Raw genomic sequence first — 22984 nt, forward strand, 5'->3', positions numbered from 1 at the left:
TGCTGCTAAACTCGCTTATCTTAATCAGACAGCGGAGGGGGAATCCGTAGCCCTCTCCCCTCTGTTATCAGGTCGGTGGGCTTTAAAGCGAGTGTAACGATTACCACTTTATCAGGCCAATCTGTCACCAGGTTTCATTGCCTCATTTTGTCTGGGAGAGGAGGGGAGTGGAGGCTAGAAAACAGAGGGAGAAAAAAGGGGGAGGCTTACACACAATCTATAAACAAGTGTAGAGGCCAATCGGGCACGTCTTCAGGCACGTAAATTTAAGAGCCTGTCAGTAAGGCGGAGGGGAGTGGGGTAGGGGGGGCGGCGTTAGGGAGGGCAAAGTGCGGCCCTCTTCAGAGCTTCTGAGAGCTAGCACCGTGTTTTTAAGAGCGTCTGCCCCAGTAACCAAAGCTTAAGCCTGCCAGTAAATCAAGTTGCTCCGCACATGGTCTGCAGGTGGGCCGCTCTTTTTCGCTTGTTCTCTCATTTTCTCTCTCTCTCTGGGTGTCTCTTTCATTCCCCGACTCTCTCGTTCTCTCACTCTTTCGCTCTCTCTATAAATTTCAATTCAATTCAAAGGGCTTTATTGGCATGGGAAACACATGTTTACATTTCCAAAGCAAGTGAAATAGATAATAAACAAAAGTGAAATAAAGAATATTAAATGACCAGTAAACATTACACTCACAAACGTTCCAAAGGAATAGAGACATTTCAAACATCATATTATGGCTATATACAGTGTTGCAACGATGGGCAAATAGTAAAGTAGGTCCTCCCTGGGACCTCCTGCCCTTTCTGACTGCCACAGCCTGCTGGGGACCCACCTGGGGAGAGTTTAAGCTTCAAGTGGGTGTCCACTTAGCACTTAAGTAGCTACGCTATCCTGCTATCCTTCCTCACAGCTACTCCAGATGGCTGGGCAAGATAGGGGCACTAGCTAGCGAAAAGGCTAACTCCTTCCATCCTCCAGTCCTCGTTCACACACACTTGTAGAGGGCAGAGAAAGGGCTAATGAGCCCCCCATGATGAGCTAGTTACAGGGGCTAGCTAGGCTAGCGAAAGGCTAGCTCCTTCCAACCTCTTTGACAGACACTTGAAGTGGGGAGAGAAAGTGCTTCTCTTGGTCCTCAAGTTGAGCGAGTTAAAGGAGCATTCTGGGAGAGAATAGGCCTTTTTTCTATGAGCCTGGGGAACATAGGCTTTGTATAACCCATTGTTAAAGTACTAAGCCGGTTGAGGAGCTCTGAAGGTTGATGGGTTTGGTCCTGTATATAAATGTTTCTATATATGAAGACCTTGGAGAGGCTCAGATGGAGTTAGGATTGAGTTCCCTACTAGTGTAACACACACACGCGCACACACACACACACACAAACTTTGAGGAGGGAGATGCACATAAAAGAGTGAAAAATGTTCTTGGTTAACGGGGAGGGTGATGGAAGGCATTTCAAAGGAGCTCGCTCTTCATAGGAGACGATCATTGCTCAATGTGAGATTTTTTTGTATTTTCTAACTCTGCCAATCGTTTACCATAAAGCGTTTGATGTTTGAACTGCAATGCTCCCCCTCAGTTTGGGTTTGTGCGTTCGGTGCCTATAAGAATCATTTGTTGGCTGTTGGATAAGGCCCAACCCGAGTGTCTGTGTTCTATTATAATTAGGTTTCTACTGGTCCGCAAAAAAAATGTGTGGAGAGGAGAGATTAAATAATGTTACATGACTCTGGCCTTTTTTCAATGACATGTTCATCTGATACAGGGAATGTCTATCTAACTTTGGGTTTTCATAAGTTTTGGTATTTTATTGATTAAAGTAATTGGAATCCTTAGAGATGTCACACTTGTGGCCAAGGCAAGAGCCTACGGGCATAGAGACAATAGTATTCCTATATAGTTGTCATTTTACATGCAACACAATACATGTAAGTCATTATAATTGACAACAGCAACAAAAAGACAACTTTATTTTTCATTTCCAGAGAAGTTATGAATACCAATCTTTTTTTTATTTTTTATCTCTAACATTTATGGTTAATGAAGTTCTACAGTGCAAGACATATGGAGAGGAGAACGTAATCACTTCTACGTGTTATTCTACCTGAAACCTTTGTCTTTGACAAAGACACATTTTTTTGGGTTCTGTCTGTAAAACTTGTTCCTCGTGGTTCGACTCACTGAAGTAATTACACACTGACTGATGTTACTGTGTGAATTACGCTGAAAGTAATGGCACTAATATGGTTCCCCGCTGCACTAAGCTTGGTATTTCTCTCAGTAGAATAGCTTTCAGACACTCCTTTCATCGACAGATTTTGAAAGCATCATAACCAAAGATCCAAGGCTGGTGTCAATGATTTAGTTTCATAACCGTTATCACGGCATCTAAATAGAACTTGGCCACAAACCTCCTAAAAGGGTTGCCATGGCAGCCAGTGTATCAAACTCTTTATCAGCTCAACTAATATTTGCAGTGCTGAGTTTGTGAGATTCGTAACCAGACCACCCAGAGAGCTTCTACCCTGTTGCCCACCTTGGCTATCATACCATGTTAATTAACGATCTATACTTGCATGGGACTTAGGCCCAACCTCCTGTGTGGTATCAACAATAGGTTCCCTATCCAATAAATCTGTAAGCATGGTGGGCCTTGGGCCACGCCCGGACACTGTGCCAAAACGTCATATTACTTTAGCTCTACCGACAAAGGTGTTAGAGAAACGAACAAGATGCACCTTTCATAAGTGCTCACTTAGGGCCCAGGCCCTCAATCGATATGCATTCTGTGTTTACGCTCTAGTCAATGAGGGGTGAAGCCATAAATCTAGGCTCTGGGCACTGTTCTTTCTGGGCCAAAGTGGCCGTTGCTCTCAGTTTCCTTCGCAATGTTCTCACATGGGAGTCATTTGAAGTGATCGAGTTTCTCATATAAAAGCAAGACTCTGTACTCTTCTACCCTCTTGTATTGCTAAGGGGCTTATTCTGTCCAAGAGCTACCCAGCAACGGTTCCCGTTGGACAATAAATAACTGAGGGCCTTAATTGCTGTCACTTTAGTGTAGCTGCATGGTGTGTATTTATGTCACTGGAGGAGCGAAACAGAAATTAGTTACGCGGTTTTAGTTTTCATTGAATTATCTTGAGTTATGATATGCTGGACTTTAAATAATTTTACAAGCTAAGCCCCAAGCACAAGATGGTTCATAGGAGTTGATATATAATAGGTAAAGCAGAGTATGTGTTAACTTCATTAACACAGGGAGCAGGGGGGGGGGGGGGGGTTAATATTGTGAGAGAGAGAGAAGTGGTTAATATGTTGAGGGAGGGAGGGAGGGAGGGAGGGCGACAGAGACAGAGACAGAGACAGAGACAGAGACAGAGTAACAGCCTCATATCTTCACTCATTGCCAGCAAAGTTCCAAATATAGTTCTGTGCAAATGTTTTACCTGGCAAGCAGACAGGATCATGCGTCATATCATTTGTCACCTTAACGTAATTACCAATCATTCCTGTTTTGATGTAATCGAACACCGCAGCCTAACTCGGACAATCTTTGCTTATAATCACATTAGGGCTTTAACTCTGGCTAGTTTCAGAAATGAAACTGAACAAAACTGCTTAGGTAAGCTGAGGATTTTATATTTTATAAATGACGATGGAATCTGTTTATGCTTTCGTTTTGGTGTGAGGCATCAGTGAGTTTGAAGGAGTTAGGACAAACCAACAGAGGAACATAGGAAGTTTCTCTTGCATATGAGATGAGTTATTATTTCCTAGTAGTGTAATGACATGTTATTTACATGGTGGCATGCAAGGGTTTAGACCACAGGGATATGCTGTACTGCTGTTCTAAGACTGAGCTCACAGCCTATGGGAGTACAGTAACGGTGTCTGTGATTGGTGGATCTGGGTGTGCGTGGGTGTGTGTGTCTGTGTGTGTGTGTGCGTGCGTGCGTGTGCGTGTGGGTGTGCGTGGGTGTGTGTGCGTGGGTGGGTGGGTGTGTGTGTGTGTGTCACTGCTTTTGACACACTGAGGAATAGCTTCCGTCTGTCCACTCTACCATAATGGCCTGATTGGTGAAGTGCTGCAGAGAACTCTGGTGCTCTGTCAGAATGACCATCGGACTCATTTTGGCCATGCTGCCAGCTCTAGGAAGAGTCTTGGAGGTTCCAAACGTCTTCCATTGAAGAATGATGGAGGCCACTGTGTTCTTGGGGACCTTCAATGCTGAAGAAATGTTTTGGTACCCTTCCCCAGATCTGTACCTCGACACAATCGTGTCTCGGAGCTCTACGGACAATTCCTTCGACCTCTTGGCTTGGTTTTTGCTCTGACATGCACTGTCAACTGTGGGACCTCAGACAGGTGAGTGCCTTTCCAAATCATGTCCAAGCAATTCAATTTACCACAGGTGGACTCTAATCCATCTCAAGGATGATCAATAGACTCCCGAGTTGCACAGCGGTCTAAGGCACTGCATCTCAGTGCAAGAGGCGTCACTACAGACACCTTGGTTCGAATCCAGGCTGTATCACAATCGGCTGTGATTGGGAGTCCCATAGGGCGGCGCACAATATACCAAGCATCGTCCGGGTTTGGCAGGTGTAGGCCGTCATTGTAAAATGTGTTCTTAACTGACTTGCCTAGTTTTTAAAACAACTGGATGAACCTGAGCTCAATTTCGAGTCTCATAGGAGGGTCTGAATACGTATGTAAATAAGGTATTTCTGTTTTTGACTTTTAATCCATTTGTCATTATGGGGTATTGTGTGTAGATTGATGAGGATGTTTTATTTGTTTAGTCCATTTTAGAATAAGGCTGTAACGTAACAAAACGTGGAAAAAGGGGAGGGGCTCAGAATACTTTCCGAATGCTCTGTACGTACACCGGAAAATGTACACAATATACTGTATACTAAGAATGATATATTAAAGTTAGCTATGTCAAGAATCCAGTATATAAGTAAATAAATATGTGGTGTGTATAAACAGTGTAACTAAATACAAAGTATGGTAGTAGAAATATCAGAATGTCAGGAATAAAGTATTTAAATACTCTGCGAAACGGGAAGTGTCCAGTGGTACAATGTCTCTATGACATGGGACAGCAGCGTTGGAAGTGTGTGGGTGTGTGTGGGTATGTGTGTGTGTGTGTGTGTGTGTGTGTGTGTGTGTGTGTGTGTGTGTGTGTGTGTGTGTGTGTGTGTGTGTGTGTGTGTGTGTGTGTGTGTGTGTGTGTGTGTGTGTGTTCGATAGCTTGTGTGTTTTTTGTGTGTGTGAGTGAGTATGCCTCACCTGGCAGCCGGCTAGTGATGGCTGTTCAGCAGTCTGATGGCCTGCTAATAGAAGCTGTTTTTTAGTCTCTCGGTCTTGGCACTGAATGCGCCTCTACGTACTATGTCCGGCTCGCACACATCGCGCCGAATCACACACATCGCATCGAATGTGGATCTAGCATTCGTCTGCCGATCGTTCTGCGCGCTCTATTTAATTTGTCACTCGGTATGCAAATGACGTGCAGAGGTGTTAAGTACTCTCGGCCAGCAAATTCTATTGGTGTGTCTGAGCCCTAAGGCTTGTAAACCTTCTCAAGAACATAAGCAAGAAGCTTGACTCAACCCTCACTTGATTCCCAAAAAAATAAAAATAAACATATTCAAGATCTAACACAGATGTAGACTCCGTTCCTAGAATCTTCTAGAAATAAAAACTGGACCCATGTCATATTCCACAACCTGCGTTAAAAACATCACATATTAAGTAACAGGATGTGTACCGTTTGGCCATCAAGTTGGCAGCGGCATAGAGGGAGAGAAGCAAGCGGTTACGAGCACGAGTCAAAAGGTTGAAGACCAGCCTGGAAAGAGAGTGAGAAAGAAAAACATGCAGAAGAAGACGTTGAGATGATGAAGGAGGCACAGAGAGAGTTCTCAGTTTTCCATGCCGGCGGTGTTGGCAGTTGGTACAATCAAAGGAGTCAAGAGACGTTCAGAGCCAGCCTCACGTGTCCCAGATGCACACATATAGTTCAGAATTAGGTGGTTAGAGGTCCACACTGATGCATTTTTCACAGCTTTTTGACAAGTTGTTATGACATAATATTTAAGGCATGAGTATAGTAAGTCTCCAGCCATTAAATAATGGACATAATATTGAATTGAATCATTTACAGTAAAACCTAACATTCTAAGACTGTTTTTAAAAAAACTAGGAAACTAGAACTACTTGCAAATGTCAACAGAAATACAGTTGGTTACTCCAGGCTCTGCAGTAGCTATAGACCCAAATACTCATTGTGCGTATTGAGGGTTTTGAGTGGCATTTCAACTTTGGCTTAACTAACTACTCAAAGCTGCAGTGAATCCATTAGCGAATTCCTGCTAGTTTGTTGACCCTAATTCAGCTACGCCGGAGAAATCCTCCGTGGCCTCTGACACACACACACACACACAGGCACACACACACACACACACACACACACACACACACACACACATCAACACACACTGCCTCAGAAATCCTCTGTGGCCTCTGACACACACACACACACACACAGGCGCACACACACACACACACACACACGCACACACACACACACACACACACACATCAACACACACTGCCTCAGAAATCCTATGTTGCCTCTGACTCAGAACCAGAGGTCTTCATTAGCTCTCCAAGTAAAGCAAATCATATTTAATAAAAAGCCAGAGTAAAAGGGTTCACCTGGGAGTAAGATGGATTATTCATTTTGGTCCTTATTAAAATCTGCTACGGTTCTGAAAATCGGGGGTAAAAGACGAGCAGTAGTCTTTTGATAGTGGAGCTTCGCACACATATGGGGGGCACTGCGGCAAAAATATACATGTATTAATAAACATCATTGATGAATAAATGTAATTGAATTCAAATGTTAATTCAATGAAATGTGATCATGTCGGTCAACACTGTGATAAAAATGCATCAGTAAGGTATCATAGGGTAACCCACCATGAGGGTGAGTTATGGTGCTGAAAGACTCTAGTCTTGTCCACGTGAGAACGGGAGGGATGGCTGGGAGAACAATAAGAGGTTATTACATCTCCAACATATATAGTATGGGGGTTAATGAGACACAGCCTCCCGTGATGGATGTCTGTTTGCATTCCCCAATCCAAATTTCAAAGTGTTAATGTCAGCTGGGAACACCGCACGAATGGGATTGATGAGTGTTTGGGTTTAGGTTCCATGACTTTTTGTTCTTGGGACATTTTTTTTCATACAGAAGAATGAATCATGTTGGATGTGGTGTTTGGATAAACCGGACTGTTTACTCTCCATCTCTCTCGTTTTAGAAATGTGACTTTATAGCAAATTCATGTCTTCCAGTTATGTGAAAATTATGACGTGAAATAGACACAAGCAAATAATGGCCAAACAATACAAGAAATAGACACTTAATCCACATTCATACTGTAGTGTTGATGTCAGGTGTGGATGAATGAAGAAAACAACATTACAACAGTTGAAATACATTGACTTAGGCATCCCTCCTCCTGTGAATAGTGTCTATGGGTGGAGCTGCACAGATGCACTTTTTCTCAGACAGACAAGACAGCTTCTCTGTCAAACTGATTGATTAGTTTGTTTATTTACCTCCTCCATGAATAATGTGGGAAAACATGGAGCTCTAACTGTCAGCCAGAGGCTAATATTTCCCTTTTATACGCCCTTGTAAGGAAGCGCTCTAAAGAGTGTGTGTATGTGTGTGTGTATGCGGGGCACGTTCACGGTGTCACCGGGCCTTGTTTGAACAGAGCTTTAGCTCCCTGTTATCTTTCCCTTCAGCTATAGGAGGTTTGAAAACATCATCTTTCTTCTCTCTCTTTCTCTCTCTCTCCTTCTTTCTCTTTACCCTCATCTCTCCTGAGGTGAAGGCCAAACATTTCAGGAAATTGTGACGTCCTTTACACCCCTCCTCCCCCACTGCCTGATGACCCCTGGTGAGCACACCTGTGCAGGAATGTGTTCTTGCCCCCCCCCCCCCCCCCCCCCCCCCCATCCCCCATCCCAGAATTCCTCTCACTCATCTGACCTGAGCCTCGCCGGGAATCACTTCACACCTCTCCTGTTTGTTTTGCTTGCCCTGTCATCCCCCCTCCTCCTCATCCCTCGCCCCAAATGAAGCCAAATAACTCGGTGAGGAGTGTGTCGGTGAGGAGACCCCCCAAACCCCTACCTCATCACAGACTCCCGCTTGACCGGGGTAAGACAGGCCAGGAATGTACGGACCACTGTGTTTTTCAAATTCCCCTGATTCTGCTCTTAACTTTTAGATAGGAGATGAGCGAGCCACATAACGTAGTGGTTATCTCTAACGTAGTGGTTATCTCTAACGTAGTGGTTATCTCTAGGTTCTCCTCTGACTTTGCAGTTAGTTATTCACCAGGCAACATGACTAGCTGGGTATTTAAATGCATTTTTTTTAAATGCACAACATGCTGTTTTCAGATGAGGAGATTCTCTAAATGTACTCTATTTATGACATGAAGTGTAACATTGGATAACAGTTGTGTATCATAGAGCTACATGTCACTATAGCGACAAGAGAGCCCCATAGGTAACAGTCAGAGCAGGACTGTAGCCCTCACCAGACCCCTCGTACCTTTGCAGGCTTTCCTGTGAGAGATGGTTTTGGACAGGTCTCTGTAGTAACCCTCCTTGCAGTAGTGACAGTGGCGTCCGGCCGTGTTGTGGCGACAGTTGAGACAGACTCCTCCGCTCTTCCTCCCAGACAGCTTGTACAGCTCCATGTTGAAACGGCATCGCCTGGCATGCAGGTTACAGTTACAGGCTGCGGAGACAGAAAGGAAGGGAGATATTGCATTTATAACAGCCTTTTATTGGCACATTTCAACCTCTTTGCATAACGAATTCAATGCCAAATCCACATTTAATGCCCCCTCCTCCCCCCCAAAAAAAACACTGCACAGAGGGAGAGAGAGAGAATAAACAGAAGAGAAGAGAAGAGAATAAAGGGAAGAATAAAGGGAAAAGAAAAAAAAATACATTCTTCAACTGAATTACAGACGCTATAGATTACTGCAGTGTATCTACACCGCCTCTTGACGCCCACACCCCAATCATCAGTCTGGTGCCTGACAACCAATAAAGTGGTGTGAATAATTACAGTATTCTGTACGTGTTTGTTTACCAGATATACAAATTCTACTTGACCCCCCCCCCCTCCCCCCCAAGGTAAAAGACTGTGAGAGTTTTAACTTCCCTGATAATGAGGTCAGGCACTGAGCTGAGTTGAGTCGTTTGCGCTCTCTCTCTTTCTCGCTTCTTCTGCCTTTCTCTCTCACTCTGCCCTCCCCCCTCTCTCTTTCTCTCAAGGTTATTCTCTCCTCCTAGCAGACAAGGTTTCGGTACAGTATTCTCATTCCACACCAAATCCCCGGTCGTGTTTGCTGCTGGTTTACTAATGAATAAAGTTGCTACGGCCGAGTCTAATTACCCAGCTGATGTTTATTCATGACTCGTCGTTTGGCTTAACTTCATTAAACCCCCCGTCCGACTACATACACACACATACACACACATCTACCAGTCCATCCGGGTTCCACGAAAATGTACTGTGCCAAATACTGCATCACAATGCCAATGCCACAGGAGGGGAGAGCGAGGGAACATGCTGATAGGGTTCCACCCTGACACGTCTGCCCATGTTTTTCAGCCCACTCCCTCCTGAAACACACATACTGTACACACACTCAAGTAGGCTACTTCCTGTTACCATGTACCCATCACAATCTAAGGAATATAGTTGCTTCTCAGCTTGCACCAGTTAAAACAACAATCCATTGAAGGGCTGTGGCGTTTTAGTCCAGACACTGTAATTAGCTCCTTCACACAAGTTATGTTAGAGACTAGAGAGAAGGAGTCTCAGAGGGTCCACACACAGCTCAGTCCCTTATCTGTAGGGTCTGGTTTCCCAGCTCTCTATCCGACCCCAGGGGTCCTTAATTAGGGCTGTCCTCTTTGCTTGTTTTCCCTCCTGATCTCGGACTGTTGATTTTGTGTTGCCTGGGCTCACCCTGGGCTTTAGCCCCCTCACCCCTCACTGCATTAGAGGCATCACGGTGGAAAACTATCCATCTGCCTTGGGGGCATCGCATAGGAAACCTATCCTTCCCTTAACCCTCTGCCTGGAGGCCCCAGAGGTTTAGGGATTACTGGCAGAGAGAATTAGGGCACGGGGACACCGGTAGAGTTTACCGGCAGAGAGTACTGAGCACCGCTGTTCAGAGTGGCAGCCGTAATTTGACATCCGATTCTACATGTAGAATTGCGCGAACATGTCGGCAGTCACATGCCCACAGTGTGTTTTAGTGGTGGTCTCTAAAACACTGCGCCCGAACGAACCCGCGAATGAACGGCAGATGGACACTCGGTGCGGTGCGTCCGCTCGCTCAGGTTGCCGGATCACTACTCACACTCTATAGTTACACTACTCAGACTCTATAGTTACACTACCCAGACTCTATAGTTACACTACCCAGACTCTATAGTTACACTACCCAGACTCTATAGTTACACTACCCAGACTCTATAGTTACACTACCCAGACTCTATAGTTACACTACCCAGACTCTATAGTTACACTACTCAGACTCTATAGTTACACTACCCAGACTCTATAGTTACACTACCCAGACTCTATAGTTACACTACTCAGACTCTATAGTTACACTACCCAGACTCTATAGTTACACTACTCAGACTCTATAGTTACACTACCCAGACTCTATAGTTACACTACCCAGATTCTATAGTTACACTACCCAGACTCTATAGTTACACTATTCAGACACTATAGTTACACTACTCAGACTCTATAGTTACACTACCCATACTCTATAGGTACACTACCCAGACTCTATAGTTACACTACCCAGACTCTATAGTTACACTACCCAGACTCTATAGTTACACTACTCAGACTCTATAGTTACACTACCCAGACTCTATAGTTACACTACTCAGACTCTACAGTTACACTACCCAGACTCTATAGTTACACTACTCAGACTCTATAGTTACACTACCCAGGCTCTATAGTTACACTACTCAGACTCTACAGTTACACTACTCAGACTCTATAGTTACACTACTCAGACTCTACAGTTACACTACCCAGACTCCTTCAATCCCTGTCTAATGGTGGGAGCAGGGATTACAACAACTGGGCAATATGAATTCATTCTCTCCATCTTTACAAGAACAGAGATATGCTACAGTGATATGCCACAGAGATATGCTACAGAGATATGCTACAGTGCATGTTGGCTATTATGCAGTATGCTACTGGGATGCAAAGGTGTAATATGCTTCAAGCTACAGTAATTGGTTCCAAAAGATAAATCGCTGCGACCAATAGGAAAGAGCAAAACACACTTTATCTGAACTTCTGGTTCTTAGGACCTTAGAAAGGGATAGACCTGCATCACTATAGCCCGTACAGAGTCAGACTTCTTGTCTTCAGTTAAATCCTCCCGGGGGTTTAGAGTGGCTCCAGCAATGCATTGCACCGTGCTGTCAATGCACTGAAAAATAAATGCTACAATTACATTATTCTGGTAGTTTTCTTTTCTGCTAGATTTAATTAAAAACAATGGAAGATAAAAGCTGATGTGTCTCTTCCTTGTCTGGTATTGGCTAATCACGTTTCCTGCAATGTTGTGATGTCATTCAGGCTTCATTCAACCCTTATCCATTCATCCATGTGGAGTTCCCCCTTTCATGAGTTCAACCAAATAATCATTTGCTTTGTCTTGGTGGTAACTATGGCGATACAGCCGCTCGCCATTGAACACCTGTTATACTTGTGTTTTTTGTTCTATGTTTCAGCGCTCTGAAGACAAGGCTCATGTCGTTTTAACACCTGCATTGACCTGGGACATTCTCTGTGCTGAGGTTTCACAGCAGCAGCTCTTCCTGACAGGCCTCGTCTGAAGTCGAGACACCTCTACAGTCCAAGAGGAACTAAAGGAGGCTGGAGAGCAACCCCCGTTGGTGCTGTTAAACACACACGTCTACGGTGGGATTCCTGTGATGAGACCCACGTCAAATGAGAGAAAACAGAACAATTGTGTTCCGCTACTTTCAACACAGATGCACACAAACAGAAATAAGCTAGTCACACCTGCTTGTTGGGCCAGGCAGGATTCAGGATGGACGGCAACAAAAGCCGCAGGCGCCTCGCCCCTGCCAGACCTTTCAGCGCACACACTTATACGATCATGAGACTCCAATGCACCTCAAAACACACGCAAACACACACACACACACAAAAACGCACATGGGAATGACTGCCACTTACTGTGCGTTCTCTCTCCCCCATTTACCAACTGTACAGCCCGTCATTGTAAATAAGAATTTGTTCTTAACTGACTTGCCTAGTTAAATAAAGGTTAACTAAATGAATAAAATACACACGTTGTCTTCAGGGCACGAGAGCACATTTTTTACTATTACGAAAGCGAGGTGATAACTGATAATATTCAGCGAGGAGACATGACACAATTATTTATAGTGTAATTACTACTTGTTTTGTTTCATATAAATTAAACATACTGTACATTTAATGTAAGATTGAATCTGGAAGTTTAAAAATGTTTTTACCGGGAAGCAAAAGTCTGGTAATTTTCAAACCCCACGGGGCTATCAACTCCAACCCTTCAGGTTGGGTTACCGCGGCAACCCACCACTAGTTAATGACCCACAGGTAGTAAAATGTGTTAACTGATCCCTTTAAGCACAAATAATTGAGTTAGCCCGGATCAAGCTAAGCTGAGTCCTCATAATGACACTCACACCTACTGTAAAAGGGACCTTTAATTCCCCAAATAAGCTTTTTTTTAAAAGTCATTTGAATTATAACGCCTAAGAAAAAATATTTGAAATAAAAATACTGTGGTATTTATGGGGAATCTAAAATGAGGCCTAGGTCTATCCGTTGTTACTGTTTCTCGCACATCCTGAGAAACACCCCACATTGGACCACCAGAGAGAGTTGGATCTAAAGAGAGTGTGTTTGTGTGTGTGTGTTGCAAAATTGGCAGATGTTCGCTCTGAACGGTCCCCAGGCTCTTGGACTGACCCCATTGCTATCACTAACACACAGCGCTGCTTCCTTGTTTTCCTAATTAACGAGAAAGTTCGACCCTGGGAGTCATGCTCAAGTTGGGATAAGTTCCACTCGACAACTGTTGGTCTAGTTAAATATAGCGATGGATTTGTTCAGGAAATTCACTGCTAAGAAGAACTTTGTTACTGAAAACATTTATAAAAGTCCAAACTTAATTGGAGCCATATAAAACCTTCATTAGAGCCTGACCACCAACTCTGCAAGACGTTTTCAAAAAATGTTCATTTCACTGTCTGTCAGTCTGTCCGCCCAACCACTCGTCCATCCGTTGTAACATTCAGGGGTCACACACTGACCAGAGGCCTGTCATCGATATTCCACAAACACCAAGAATTCCGTCTCCCTGCCGCCTCAACCCTTCACTATCCCCCTAAACCAGACGGAATAGCAACAACCAACACCAGAGTGTCAGAGCAGGGGAGCTGGAGTAGGGAGCAGGGGTAGGGAGCAGGGGTAGGGAGCAGGGGTAGGGAGCATGAGTAGGGAGCAGGAGTAGGGAGCAGGGGTAGGGAGCAGGTGTAGGGAGCAGGGGTAGGGAGCAGGTGTAGGGAGCAGGGGTAGGGAGCAGGGGTAGGGAGCATGAGTAGGGAGCAGGAGTAGGGAGCAGGGGTAGGGAGCAGGGGTAGGGAGCAGGTGTAGGGAGCAGGGGTAGGGAGCAGGTGTAGGGAGCAGGGGTAGGGAGCAGGAGTAGGGAGCAGGAATAGGGAGCAGGGGTAGAGAACAGGAGTAGGGAGCAGGGGTAGGGAGCAGGAGTAGGGAGCAGGGGTAGGGAGCAGGAGTAGGGAGCAGGAGTAGGGAGCAGGGGTAGGGAGCAGGGTAGGGAGCAGGAGTAGGGAGCAGGGGTAGGGAGCAGGAGTAGGGAGCAGGAGTAGGGAGCAGGGGTAGGGAGCAGGAGTAGGGAGCAGGGGTAGGGAGCAGGAGTAGGGAGCAGGAGTAGGGAGCAGGGGTAGGGAGCAGGAGTAGGGAGCAGGGGTAGGGAGCAGGGGTAGGGAGCAGGAGTAGGGAGCAGGAGTAGGGAGCAGGAGTAGGGAGCAGGGGTAGGGAGCAGGAGTAGGGAGCAGGGGTAGGAGCAGGAGTAGGGAGCAGGGTAGGGAGCAGGGGTAGGGAGCAGGGAGTAGGGAGCAGGGGTAGGGAGCAGGGGTAGGGAGCAGGGGTAGGGAGCAGGGGTAGGGAGCAGGAGTAGGGAGCAGGAGTAGGGAGCAGGGGTAGGGAGCAGGGGTAGGGAGCAGGAGCAGGGGTAGGGAGCAGGAGCAGGGAGCAGGAGCAGGGGTAGGGAGGAGGAGGCTCTTGCTATTCTGCCCCTTGGTTTAAAACAAACAGGTGGGGAAGCACCTGCACACACAGTTTACTTTTAATCCTACGGGCGCCCCCGAAAGTCATCAGATTAGACCCAGAAAGCCCCTGAAGACAAAATGAGAAAATATTGTGTGTCCCTACTTCGGCGATTGTTTTGGTTTTCGAGTGGTTTCGGCGGCGAAGGGGAGAAGGGGAGGTGTGTGTGTTTATGTTGTCCATGTGTGGAGGGGTTGATGAATTCTGCTTGTTACATCAGCATCAGAACGTCCCGGTATTACAGCACATGACAGACATCTCAGGAATGGAAGGCATGACGCAACACTGAGCCAAATGTGTCTCAAAATGACATCGTACGACTTTTAACCAGAGCCCCTCTGGTCACAAAGAAGTGCACTATTAGGGTCAAAGGTCCAATGCCCTCTACCCCGCTAACCTATAGACAGCAGGCTTAGGACTGGTCTATATCTGGAGACCGAAGGAAACATTACATTAGACACGCACCAGCAGTAGTTGAGAGGGAGTTGTGCTCCATACAGTCGAAAGTAAGAGGATCACATGATTGACGTACAGCCAGGAGACCCCACCTCAGACTAAATTCATTCTAGAGATCTAATCCACTTGAATCCACTCTACAAGTGGGTATAAAAGTCTGATAGGATAAACGGACACATACGACTGCACGCTATGGTACACCTTCCTCCGTGCCAGACCAACACGCTGGTGCACACACACTGATGTACATACACACACACGAAAAAGCACACACACACACACACACTACTGCTTTAGATTCCTTGCACAATTTAAATCCTTACATAGGGGGTATAATGATATCGTCTGTGATTTTAAATCTTTCTTTTCATACTTCAGCCGTAATGCCTTGCATTATAGTTCAAGTGCACCAGTCGCAAAACAATCATTTTGATTCACACATCCGCAACTGGCAGCAGCCTCTTAGGCTATTGGCAGACAGCCAGATTCACTCAATGTTGACACTTTCCTTGGCTATGATTAAAAAAAACGTGGTGTTTATGACAGTTAGCAAGGCCTACTTCCCGCAGCTCTTGTAGCCAGGACAATATTGAATATATCAGGACTGAGGACCACACCGATGCTGTAGTATGTGTATAATTCACATGCCCTGGAATTCCACTCTCTCTTATAAAGAAATAATAGTTTCTCGCGAACAAAATGACTGTTTTTTGCTAAACAACATCTCACTTTCTCAAAGCCCATAATAACAGCAGGGACACTCGAAGACACACACACACAAATATACACACACACACAAAGCATCAAGTGATCTGAGAGAGAGAGAGAGAGAGAGAGAGGGGGAGAGAGAGAGAGGGGGAGAGAGAGAGAGGGGGAGAGAGAGGGGGGGGTAGAGAGAGGGGGAGAGAGAGAGGGGGGGGAGAGAGGGGGGGGAGAGAGAGAGAGAGAGAGAGGGGGGGAGAGAGAGAGAGAGAGAGAGGGGGGGAGAGAGAGAGAGGGAGAGGGGGAGAGAGAGAGAGGGGGAGAGAGAGAGAGGGGGAGAGAGGGGGGGGAGAGAGAGGGGGATGAGAGAGAGAGAGAGAGAGAGGGGGGGGGGGAGAGAGAGGGAGAGGGGGAGAGAGAGAGAGGGGGAGAGAGAGAGAGGGGGAGAGAGAGAGGGGGAGAGAGAGAGAGGGAGAGGGGGAGAGAGAGAGAGGGAGAGGGGGAGAGAGAGAGAGAGAGAGAGAGAGAGAGAGAGGGGGAGAGAGAGAGAGGGAGGAGAGAGAGAGAGGGGGAGAAAGAGAGAGAGGGGGGAGAGAGAGAGAGGGGGGAGAGAGAGAATATTTACACTGGCACTGTAGTTATGTCGTATGTATCATACTCACTCAGATATCAACTAATAAATCTGACGCATTAAACCTCATGACAACAATTACATCAATTGCTTCATGTTACCACATTGATTTATTAGTTGTGCGTTATTTTTCCTTTTACATTGGAACAATATTGTTCTTTTGTCTGGTTTATTTGTTGATTCAGACACTGCCATGGTAAAAGCTGGGCATTAGGTCACATTCCAGAGCTGGGATTTCCCAAATAAATCAAATGTATTCAGAGAGTTTAATGGGTGACGTCAATACTTATAGGCCTGAAAATGTATGTTTTGAGACGGTTCCTTTGGATCAAATTATAGCATCAAGTCAATGTGAACAAACGGATTTCAACAGATGAAAGAGCACTCTGGTGAGGTTTAGGAGACATCTAATAACTGCCAATCAATTAACCAAAACAACAACAACATGTAATAGCTGACATTCTATGTTTACTTTTGATCCAATGAGGGAGCTTTATTGAATCCGACAAAGTGCTCTATTCAATCATATCCACTTTGACCAACATCCGCATAACGGTTGTTTTGGCGGTGTTGGAGGTGGAACTGCGTTAGAGCTGTCAAATCCACAAGCGACTCCTGGCATTATATACCTAAAGCGGACATTGCCATTGGCTGCGCGGAGTCGCATTAGGAGAAATCCCATGCAGCCTTGTTTACAAGTTCGAACACTGGAATGTGAGATGTAATTTACACCTTGATTAGGTTGACAGAAATCCTCATTATTTCATTAAATGAATTTAAATTTGATTTTCATTCATTCGTATCGGTTTTGTGGCTTCGTGACAGTGATCAAGAGCAGCTTCTCACCGATTTGACAGCTCCAATGTACAGTTGAAGTTTACATACACAAAGGTTGGAGTCATTAAAACACATTTTTCAATCACTCCACAAATTTCTTGTTAACAAACTAAAGTTTTGGCAAGTCGGTTAGGACATCTACTTTGTGCAGGACACTAGTCATTTTTCCTCATCATGGGAAAATCAAAAGAAATCCCTCCACAAGTCCTAACCGACTTGACTTGGTGCAAATCAATCCCAGAATAACAGCAAAGGACCTTGTGAAGATGCTGGAGGAAACAGGTACAAAAGTATCTATATCCACAGTAAAATTAGTCCTATATCGACATAACCTGAAAGGCCGCTCAGCAAGGAAGAAGCCACTGCTCCAAAACCGCCATAAATAAGTCAGACTATGGTTTGCAACTGCAAATGGGGACAAAGATCGTACTTTTTAGAGAATTTTCCTCTGTTCTGATGAAACAAAAATATAACTGTTTGGCCATAATGACCATCATTATGTTTGAAGGAAAAAGGGGGAGGCTTGAAGCACGGGGGTGGCAGCATCATGTTGTGGGGGTGCTTTGCTGCAGGAGGGACTGGTGCATTTCACAAAATAGATGGCATCATGAGGAAAGGAAAATTATGTGGATGTATTGAAGCAACATCTCAAGACATCAGTCAGGAAGTTAAAGTTTGCTCGCAAATGGGTCTTCCAAATGGACAATGACCCCAAGCATACTTCCAAAGTTGTGGCAAAATGGCTTAAGGACAACAAAGTCAAGGTATTGGAATGGCCATCACAAAGCCCTGACCTCAATCCTATAGAAAATGTGTGGGCAGAACTGAAAAAGCGTGTGCGACCAAGGAGGCCTACAAACCTGACTCAGTTACACCAGCTCTGTCAGGAGGAATAGGTCAGAATTCACCTAACTTATTGTGGGAAGCTTGTGGAAGGCTCCCTGAAATGTTTGACCCAAGTTAAACAATTTAAAGGCAACGCTACCAAATACTAACTGAGTTTATGTAAACTTCTGACCCACTGGGAATGTGATGAAAGAAATTAAAGCTGAAATAAAAGCTTCTCTCTACTATTATTCTGACATTTCACATTCTTAAAATAAAGTGGTGATTCTAACTGACATAAGACAGGGAATTTTTACTCTGATTAAATGTCAGGAATTGTGAAAAACCGAGTTTAAATGTATTTGGCTAAGGTGTGTATTTAAACTTCCGACTTCAACTGTAGTTACAACTCTGACAGCGCCAAGACATCAGCTATGCAGGTTCCAAGTGGAAAAAGCATCTACTTTCTTTTTCCCCGATAGAAATAACAACATTCTCCGTGCACTATAAATGATAAATTGATACGAGCTAAGTAAATGAGTAATCAGTTTGGGGAATGGGGATTGAAAATACACATAGCAATAGTTTTAGACAATTTTTGGGGGGACATGTAGCCTATTTGAATCATTATGGAACTCTGACCACACATAGCAGGATAAAGCTGGAGCCTGGCACACGGTTCACGACGACAGGACCGTTGTCATTACAGTTCCATGATTAGGAAGGATTAGGGTAGATTTATAGGACTATTGTTGAACCCTTATTGAAATAAAATTTCAACCTTCCTATATTTCACGGATTTAACTTGAATATGACAACTTTCAGGATTAATCAAACCACAGTATTTTTGATTCATCAATATATTTGCTGCGTAAAGGCTCTCCAAACCATTTTCTTTCATGATTTATACATACTTTCCCAACCCTAAAAGGTTTCTAAATAATCTACAAGATCAGAGTATTTTTAAATCTATCAGTTGCTTCTGAAAAATATATTCATAATTGTTTTTGTTTTTATGCATTAAATGACCTGGTGCTTGACCTGGACCTGGTGCATTAAATGACCTGGTGCTTGACCTGGACCTGGTGCATTAAATGACCTGGTGCTTGACCTGGACCTGGTGCATTAAATGACCTGGTGCTTGACCTGGACCTGGTGCATTAAATGACCTGGTGCTTGACCTGGACCTGGTGCATTAAATGACCTGGTGCTTGACCTGGACCTGGTGCATTAAATGACCTGGTGCTTGACCTGGACCTGGTGCATTAAATGACCTGGTGCTTAAAGTAACTGTCCAGTGTTTTCAGAATCCAATGAAATATTACCTGTAATTAATTACAATATAAGTTCCATCGTTTTCCTTCCCCAAAAAATATAATTAGCTATGTTAAAAAGCATATTTTCTGTGTTGGAATGGTCTGGGTGTACCCCAACGACAAAATGGTGTGGGCGTATATCGGTCACAAAAAAATGTGAGTAGACCGCTGATTGGCCAGCTCTACTTAATCCTTCTGCTTATACTGTGTTTTCAAAATACCCCTCCATATATCCCACAAAATGTCCCTCAAGAGAGGCATAATAAGTCATGTCAAACTCTGTAGAATTGCAGGAAATGTGTTTCAAAACGTAAAAGACATCTGACACCACAATTTTGCCCGTGGCGTAGGAAAGGCGTGCGAAGGAAAGATGTGCCTGGGAAAGGCGTACATTTCCTAAGTCGGAATCGGGCCCTTAGGAACAGCGTCAACGTAAAATATAAATATGAATTCACAGGTCAAGTGTCAAACCGTTCCGCCGGATTTAAAATCCCTTACATATACTATTGGAACTGTTAGGGAGACACATTCCTTTTAAGTCGTTCATTCAATTCATGTCTTTCTCCTTAAATAAAGCTCCAGCCATTCTCCTATGCCTTCTTCCTTTTGTTCTCCTCTCCAGTCCAGACTGATTCAATATCATCCGGCGTGCGTCAAACATTTGTAATATTTTGCACAAAGCCAGCTGTTATTTTGGACGGGAAGGGAAAAGAACACAACAACTTGGGTTGGAGCCACGGAGACGGTGATGATTCATTTTACAAGTTACCGGAATGTTCCAGGACTGCTTTGATGGTTTGACGGAAATCTAAACTTTTTTAATTGGAAAAAGAAAAAAGGTCTGATGTGAAACTACAGTATCACCTTGGCGTGACACAAACAAATAAAAGATTAGAGAGAGAAAGCGTACCAGGAAGGAACGTATTAAGATGACGGTTCTTTGATCATCTTAACCAGAGTGGACAAGGCCCCACAATAACAAACTGATTTCAGATCAGTTTCCAGGTGGGGAATGAAGGGAATGGAGTCAGCGATATGCTGCTAATGAAACACACATTTAACATAGCGGCGGCCTTCGTTTGTCTGAATTCATGGCCGGAAGAGAAGGATTTATGTCATTCCCGTTCAGACAAACACCTGTATCTGTATCGATGTGTAAGAAAAACGCTAAAGTAAAGTAAACGCTCCGTATTTAATTGAAGGCAACTGTCTACATTGTCAAACAGGACCCCGTCGACTCCATGGTCACTCTCTCTACAGAGGTTACAGTGGAGGCTCAGTCAAAACAAACAAATGCGCTTTGCATAAGTTGTTCCATTCTTGCATGTGTGACACAATGTGAAATCATATCCCCACAATGTGAAATCATAAACCACAATGTGAAATCACATCCCCATAATTGGAAATCATATCCCCATAATGTGAAATCATATCGCCACAATGTGAAATCATAAACCACAATGTTAAATCATAACCCCATAATGTGAAATAATATCCCCACAATGTGAAATCATATCCCCACAATGTGAAATCATATCGGCACAATGTGAAATCACATCCCCATAATGTGAAATCACATCCCCATAATGTGAAATCATATCCCCGCAATGTGAAATCATATCCCCATAATGTGAAATCATATCCCCACAATGTGAAATCATATCGGCACAATGTGAAATCACATCCCCATAATGTGAAATCACATCCCCATAATGTGAAATCATATCCCCATAATGTGAAATCATATCCCCGCAATGTGAAATCATATCCCCATAATGTGAAATCATATCCCCACAATGTGAAATCACATCCCCATAATGTGAAATCATATCCCCGCGATGTGAAATCATATCCCCATGATGTGAAATCATATCCCCACAATGTGAAATCATATCCCCATGATGTGAAATCATATCCCCACAATGTGAAATCATATCCCCATAATGTGAAATCATATCCCCATAATGTGAAATCATATCCCCACAATGTGAAATCATATCCCCATGATGTGAAATCATATCCCCACAATGTGAAATCATATCCCCATGATGTGAAATTTATCCCCATAATGCGAATTCACATCCCCCCCACAATGTAATTCCATATTTTCATGAAATGTAACATCCGTTACCATGAAACCATGTAGTAAAAATGTTATGAAAAGGTGTACCTGTTGTTCCTTTAATTGGCAATCATCAGCACAAGATCGTCTTGGCAAGTTTGTAACAGTTTCCCCTTCAGACCTGTTTTAGGTCCATCCTCCAAGTGTATTCTAGAGTTCTATATCTGTCTAGAGTTGTAGATTTGTCTAGAGTTGTAGATCTGTCTAGAGTTGTAGATCTGTCTAGAGTTATAGATCTGTCTAGAGTTGTAGATCTGTCTAGAGTTGTAGATCTGTCTAGAGTTGTAGATCTGTCTAGAGTTGTAGATCTGTCTAGAGTTGTAGATCTGTCTAGAGTTGTAGATCTGTCCAGAGTTCTATATCTGTCTAGAGTTGTAGATCTGTCTAGAGTTGTAGATCTGTCTAGAGCTGTAGATCTTTCTAGAGTTCTATATCTGTCTAAAGTTGTAGATCTGTCTAGAGTTGTAGATCTATATAGAGTTGTAGATCTGTCTAGAGTTATAGATCTGTCTAGAGTTGTAGATCTATCTAGAGTTGTAGATCTGTCTAGAGTTGTAGATCTATCTAGAGTTATAGATCTGTCTAGAGTTGTAGATCTATCTAGAGTTGTAGATCTGTCTAGAGTTGTAGATCTATCTAGAGTTGTAGATCTGTCTAGAGTTGTAGATCTGTCTAGAGTTGTAGATCTATCTAGAGTTGTAGATCTGTCTAGAGTTGTAGATCTTTCTAGAGTTCTATATCTGTCTAAAGTTGTAGATCTGTCTGACTTCCAAACTTTATATCAACCTCAATGAAACTACTTAAGGCCACAATGTTAAACCTGAAGCAGAAAAGGGGACGAGGAAGCGGAGGAGGAAAAGGAGAGGCATGGACCTGATTTCTGGAGGTGTGAGGAAGAGAGGGTCAGTTTGTGTGTGTGGAGGGGTCACTCTGCCAGAGAGGCAGCGCAGGACCTCCCTGAAGCTTTCCTGGGATGAAGAGGATGGAGGGAAAGGGGGGAGGGGTCCTTACTGCCTGCTGAGTTTCTATCAGGCTAATTTAATTCCTTTATCACTGACAATTAGCAGGAACACTTCTGCTCCCAGAGGGCTCTCACCCCCCCCCCTCTCTCTCTCTCTCTCTCACCCCATCTCTCTCTCTCTCTCTCTCTCTCTCTCTCTCTCACCCCCCCTCTCTATCTCTCTCTCACCCCCCTCTCTCTCTCTCTCTCTCTCTCTCTCTCTCTCTCTCTCTCTCACCCCCCCTCTCTATCTCTCTGACCCCCTCTCTCTCTCTCTCTCTCTACCCCTTCTCTCTCTCTCTCTCTACCCCTTCTCTCTCTCTCTCTCTCTCTCACCCCCCCTCTCTATCTCTCTCTCACCCCCTCTCCCTCTCTCTCACTCTCTCTCTCTCTCTCTACCCCTTCTCTCTCTCTCTCTCTCTCTCTCCTTCTCCCTCTCTCTCTTTCTCTCTCCTTCTCCATCTCTCTCACACATTCACTCTCCTCTCTCTCTCTCTCTCTCTCTCTCTCTCTCTCTCTCTCTCTCTCTCTACCCCTTCTCTCTCTCTCATTCTCTCTCCATCTCTAATGACCAACACTGGATC

At 44.4% G+C, this 22984-nt stretch overlaps 1 protein-coding gene across 1 annotated transcript in view; it reads right to left on the reverse strand.

Moving 5' to 3' along the window:
* The window catches only part of LOC109892823 (netrin-1), a 96294-nt gene that overhangs the window by 32663 nt on the left and 40647 nt on the right, over positions 1-22984 (reverse strand). Inside the window, exon 3 of the mRNA XM_031831240.1 lies at positions 8632-8820. Coding sequence (XP_031687100.1) covers positions 8632-8820 — 189 coding nt within the window. The remainder of the gene's footprint in view (positions 1-8631; positions 8821-22984) is intronic.

This window comes from Oncorhynchus kisutch, linkage group LG1 (assembly GCF_002021735.2).
Source record: "Oncorhynchus kisutch isolate 150728-3 linkage group LG1, Okis_V2, whole genome shotgun sequence".
Classification (NCBI taxonomy): Eukaryota; Metazoa; Chordata; class Actinopteri; order Salmoniformes; family Salmonidae; genus Oncorhynchus; species Oncorhynchus kisutch.